Source organism: Mauremys reevesii, linkage group 9, assembly GCF_016161935.1.
Source record: "Mauremys reevesii isolate NIE-2019 linkage group 9, ASM1616193v1, whole genome shotgun sequence".
In the NCBI taxonomy this organism is placed as follows: domain Eukaryota; kingdom Metazoa; phylum Chordata; order Testudines; family Geoemydidae; genus Mauremys; species Mauremys reevesii.
Window position 1 is genome coordinate 50,566,714 of NC_052631.1, and position 6,000 is coordinate 50,572,713.

The 6,000-nt window shown below is 53.4% G+C and overlaps 1 protein-coding gene across 4 annotated transcripts in view; it reads left to right on the forward strand.

The window, feature by feature from the left end:
* Positions 1–6,000, forward strand: part of TSPEAR (thrombospondin type laminin G domain and EAR repeats) — a 95,785-nt gene extending 89,785 nt beyond the window's left edge. For 3 of the 4 annotated variants that reach the window (XM_039487008.1, XM_039487005.1, XM_039487007.1), the window contains exons 11-12: positions 3,245–3,346; positions 4,782–6,000. In XM_039487008.1, coding sequence (XP_039342942.1) covers positions 3,245–3,346; positions 4,782–4,935 — 256 coding nt within the window. In that variant the 3' untranslated portion in view covers positions 4,936–6,000. The remainder of the gene's footprint in view (positions 1–3,244; positions 3,347–4,781) is intronic. The other variant, XM_039487006.1, reaches the window with a different exon arrangement.

Here is a 6,000-nt window from a genome sequence, read left to right on the forward strand (position 1 = left end):
GGTCCCCTGCCCCCCATGGGCACTCATGATTGTAGAGGAGTCAGGTTGGCACTAGGACCCAGGAAAAGCTGCTCACTTAATCCTGCTCCATCCCTTCTGGGAGCTGAAATGAGGGCAATGACAAAGCCCCTTCTCTCCCTGCACCCGCAGGCCGAGCAGAGCAAGCCCTGCAGGGCAGCTCAGCGCCCACAGAAATATGGGGGAAGGAATGGCATGTGACCCCTATGCCTCCCCTCTGTTTGTGGGGACAGTGTCCCCAGAGGCCCCACCCCAAACTACACCTATGATTACGCTCCCCGTCCCCTTGGGAAACATGACAAGAGGGTGTCACTACATAGGAACACCAGGGCCCAGACCCTGACCCAGCTTAAATCAGTCGACTTCCATGGACTTCAGTATCTGTGCTGATTTACACCAGCTGAGGATCAGGCCCCAGATTTGGAAATTGAGGCATGTTCCCACTCAAGCGAAGGAGGGAGGGAGACTGGTGACTGGGGGGTGGCTGGGGTGCTCAGAAGAAGCAGAGTCCCGTGTCTGTCAGTGAAGGTTCCACCAACGCGTCTGTTCCCATCCTGTTCCAATGAACCACATTGTGTAAGAGGAGAACACAGCTGGCTACAGTGGTTATCTGATGTTTAGCAGTTGGGAGCGTAGGCTGAACAGCTATCTAGATAGTTACTCTCTGTGAGTTCTACTAGCATAGTACTGGGAGAAGGTGGTTAGAGGGAACCCCCCCCCCGCCCCCACTTTGGGCCCAGTTTTCCCCTCCCCACACTGGATTTCAGTGGCTGCATTATACGTCCCCTTTGCACTATGTAACTGGCTGCCCAAGGTGCAAGACAGAGGAGAACCAGGCCCAGTGTCCTTTGCAGAGCTCGGTTACAAAGTCCGTATCACCAGCAAAGCCAGACAAGAACAAAAGAAAACACCCCTTCATTGTCTCTGTCCATTCCCCCGGCCCTCTGTGCCCAGTGGGGACCCACCATACCCAGGGCCCATCCAGATACAGGCACTTCACTCTGCTCCACACATTTCTCTGTGCTGAGGTGGATCTTCCTGGCTGACCTAGTGGGGAGGCCCAGGTCCTTCTGCTGGCAGGGTGTGGGTAGATTTCAGAGTGCCGATCCTGCCAGAAGCTGTGGATCAGGCGGCCTCAAGGCCTGGCGCTGGAGCTTTGTGTGTGCTGAGACCGGGGACAGAAGGGAGTGTCGAGAGGCTGTTTGTAGCTCAGCAGAAAGGAGGCTTCTCCCCATTCAGTCTGAGTGCAGACCCTAGGGGGATGGATACATCGTAAAGCCTGGTTGGCAATGTCAGAGCCCTGGGCCAGGCAGGACTGCTCTCCCCTCAGCCAGCTGCTTCCACATCAGAGTTTCTGCAATAAACTGAGCCCAAACAGGCCTCCCTCATGAGTGCTGCCAGCCCTCTGCATTGGCGTAACACCTGCGAGCCACCTGCACCTTGGCAGGTCTTTAACTGAACTCCTCCTCCTGTGGGAAATCAGCCTTTCCGTGCCACCAGCACCGTGGCATAGGTGAGCTACTTGGCCATCGTTTGTCAGCCTGCTCAGACGGGGTCCTAGCCCAACAGGACCTCAGCTGCTCAAAGGGAAGCATGCCTCTTTTGGCCAAGACCAAAGCGAGGACGTGTGTTTCAGGCCCCCGCCATAGCTGGCCGTATCCCGTTCCTTCTCACAACCAGCAGCCGCTACGGAAAAGGCAAGAGGGTGAGTCCTTGGTGCTTTGGCCTGTGTATGAGCAGCATCCTACTCTGTTCCCCAGAGCAAAGCACTCAGGTCAACTTCTCTGGAGCTGTCTGCAGGACAGGTGAGGTGCCCCATGAAATCTCTGCCAGCCAATCCCACTGCGGGTGGAGCTTGGAACGTGGCAATAACAAATAGTGCAACAAAAACTGTTCTCAGCCACTGGTTTCGAGCCACTTGGCTAAGGGCTTTAGCCCTCTTTACAGGTAGGGAAACGGCAGCAGCAAGCTTAGTGGCTTGATAGTCCAGGCTGCCCAGCACCCACAGAAGTCAATGGGAGAGGAGGCTGCTCAGCACTTCTTAAAATCAGGCCCAATAACAAGCACCAGCAATATCTGTTGTGTTCTACCCATGCCCTGTCCCAGGGGTAATCAATGGGCAGCCTGCAGGCCAAATCCAGACCGCCAGCCACTTTTGAATGGACCCCAAAATTTTGTTATTTACTTCTCATCATTATTGTTATTGCGGTGTGAAAAATGTTTCTCTGGAGTCCGGACCTCGACTGTACCTTGGCTGAGAAATGTGGAGCTTGACAAAAAATAACTGGCTACCCCATTCCCTCTCCACTGACCCATGCTGGGAATTAGCTGAATGGTGGCTGGTTCTGGAACATGATAGTCAGGAACTAAAATGTGAGGCTCAATTGTTGAAAAGATTCTTTTCAAAATGTATTATAACTGAAGGCAGCTTGGGGAAAACCTGCCTCTACGTGGAAATAGCTGCATTCCCCTCAGACTGACATAATTTTTGTAAGTCACTTTTAAGGGAGGGGTGATCTTGCCTCTTCTGTATACAGCATATGGGCCCAGTTCTTCCCTGTATCAGTTCCTCAGAGTCTGGATACTCCAGTGCAATTTGACCATGCTGAAAGGAGGTAAGGTGTTGTCACTCATTCAACTCCTAACCTCCTGTGGTGCTAGATATCACAGTACAGCTACAGCAATGACCCTCACTGTCTGTGTTTGCCAGGCTTGGTGTATGATGGCCTTCACCTGGCCAGGGCTGACATGACTCTGTGGCATGTATAACTCACGCCCACATATGGACCGACCACAGCTGGCTGTTACTGGAGGCCAGGCTTGCTATGGATGAAGTGCTTGTGGAAAGGGTTGAATTAGCAGCTATTTATCCACAAAACAGGTGCATTCTGGGCAGTGGCACAGGAAACTGTCCCACCAATGTGCCTCCACCCTGACCTGGGGAGACCATCCCTGTTTGAAGGAGGGTACTTTATACCCATCATCCCCTCCTACTGCTGCAGCCACTCCATGCCAATTGTGGTCATGGCCTCTCTCCCGGGGACACTAGAAACTGGACTGGAGCCACCAACTCATCACAAAGCCCAAGGAATGGCTAGCAGATGGTAACAGCTTTGTGTCTCTGTGCTGCCCTGGGCCGGATGCAGGCTGGTGCCCCAAAGGGACCTAGTGAGCCTCTCTAGGGATGGTTCTAATGACCCATCTGTGTGCTTGCTCCCTATCACAGTGCTCTGGACTGGGAGTTCTTTTCAGTGGGAGAAGATTATTTTCTGGTGGTAGCAAACTCCTTTGACGGATTCACCTTCTCTGTGAACAGTATTATATACAGGTAATGATGTCTGTGCTGCGTGGCCCCATCCTAGAGCCACAGGCAGTTGGAGAGGCACTGTCAATAGTCTGCAGTCAAGGGCCAGAGGAAATGCAGACAGAGACGGCTCAGAAGGCTGGAGTGATTCACTTCATCCCGTCACCCTGCTCTGCCTCCTCAGGATCTGGGCTGCTCTGCATGGGGACAGGTGGCCCAGAAGCAGAGCAAGCAGGAAATGTACAGGGGAAGTTATTCCACCCTTTCCTTCTACTCTCGCTACCTGACTGCAGATCCATACCTCTGAATGGGCCCTAGTGCAAAGCAAGCGTCTTTCTAACCCATGCAGAGCTGGGCCATTTCAGCCAAAAGCAGCAGAACAAGGCAATGGACCCGAAGGAGGAGACAGGGAGAGAAGGAGCGACACAGCACCTTCCACAGCTCTCTTGTGGCCAATAGATGTGTTGGGTTCAGTGCCCACGGACAGTGATTAGAGGGGCCCATGCAGAAGCCTTTCCCCTCAGGCTTTTCACAGTGGGTGCAGAACTGGTAAAATGTACCCGAATGAGCATCCTGCAGGCCTCTGTCGGGCTGGGGACCAGTGCTGTGTGGGCAGCAGCCTCGCGAGCTCTGTGTGCTGCCCCACTGCAATCTGACCGGGAGGTGCCACCACCAGGGTGTGAGCCTCCATGGCTGGGCTGCCCGTGGACCTTTGCTGAGCCTGCCCACCTGCTCTCAGTGACCTGTGGGGTGGTGCTGACCCTGTCCACTAGGGCCTGGACTGAGGCCACCAAATCCATTTCCCAAAGGTCACCCCACCCAGCCATCAGGTGATCATTCTAGGTCACTACTGGGTGACTTTTCAGCCACCAGCCTAGAGGGAAAAGGTTCAGGATCTCATGACCAGTCATCAGTGCCTCATCGTCTGTAGGGGGGCAGAGCTATGAAGCTATTCAGACTGGGAATGAATCCAGTGTCTGCTTCTGCACAAAACATCCCTGATGGGAGAGGCCTACTATAGCACCAAGCCTCGAGCAGTGGGATCTTCCTCTAGTTCTGTTCCAGTCACAGCCCTTCCAGATAAGGAAGCTTGCAATGGAGTGATGGGGGCTGGGAGAGGCATTTCTCTATCTAGCCAATGTGTCTTTGCGGGACAACATTTCTGTCAGTTTGAACTAGCAAGAGTCTGTCTAGGCTGCAGTCAGAGGTGTGACTGCAGCACGCATGGACATACCTGAGCTAGCTTTGATCTAGGTAGCTTGGCCCATGCTGCAGTGGCTTCACTGCTGCTGTTATTGGAGCTAGCTAGGTCAGAGCTAGCTTGGGTGCATCTACACCTGCTGCAGTCCCACTGCTGACTGCAGTGTAGACAGCCCTTCAAAGTCACTGGTGTGGGGAGGTGCCCCTTGGAGATGCAAGCCCATGCTGTGGGTATTAACGCATATCCTCTGTGCTGCAGGTGGCAAGGGTATGAAGGCTTCGTAGCGGTTCATCGTCTTCCGACGTTTGGCTGTCGAGACTGGGAAGCGTTTCACACAACGGCGGGCTCCTACCTCATGTACTCGAGTGCCAGGGAACCACTCTCCAAGGTGCTGAAGCTGAAAACTGTCTGATCAGCTATTCAGTGATGTCTGTTTGCTGCCAGGAGCGGGGCAAACCCAGGCAAAGAAGCAACTTGTCTGGCTCTGCCCGGGCTAGTTATCCCCCTGCAGGAAATACGCCAACTCAGGAATGCTGGGAAAGTCTGAAGCCGAGCCTCAGCACCAAATCCCTGGGGTTGGTTGAGCTGTGCTCTGTGCAGGACCAGGACAGACAGGGGAAAGTGGTTCTACGGCACCTTTCCCATTCCTCAATCCAGGAGCTGGCCGGGGCACCATGGGAGACCAGCTATGGCTTGAGCCAGATGGCAGCTGTCAAGCTGGTGCCGTTCTGAGCTCGGATAACGTGCAGCAGCAGAGATGGTCCGAAGGCACAATCTAGACCTACGTTCAAACCCATCCTAGGCAGCCATCTCCTAGCTCACTCTGCAGCAGACCCCAGTGGGTGAGAACACTGGCTCTGAGGAGTGTCCAGCCTCCATTGGATTGGTCTGATGCACAAGCCTTGCATGGATATGTCCTCCGGTAATGCTGCCCATGTCCTCCAAGGTGTATTGATTCTTGTTTCCATGCCCACCTGCCTGTAATCCTGAGGCAGCGAGCAGTGTCCGTCTAACCTCCTCCCATTATTGTCGCTGTTTCCAGTCATTTCCTGTAAGTGACATGTTCATATTCCAGAAATCAATAGGTATATTTTACAACCACGCTGGGTAGATTGAAATGTAATGATTTATCACCTACAATGATGGAGGCAGTGGTGTCAGTTCTACAGTTACGTCTGCACTGAGATTTGCAGTTAGAGGGATTTTAGTCATTAGAGTAGCAGGGCAGATCTTCAGCTGGTGGAAATCACCCTTGCACCATTGGCCCCTCGCCCCCCAATCTGGTGAAGTCATTTTCCCATGGAATCATCTGTTTAATTGTTCTCGTAAGATATTCACTCGCAGTCACAGAGGGAGCATTGCAAAATGCTCCAGTTGCAATTTTGTCCTGTTTTTCTCGTCCTTCTTTGGGGTCCTCTGCTTAGCCAACCAGAGGCCTACCACACCGTTGGCTCAGAGAGAGAGCCCCCTTTGAACC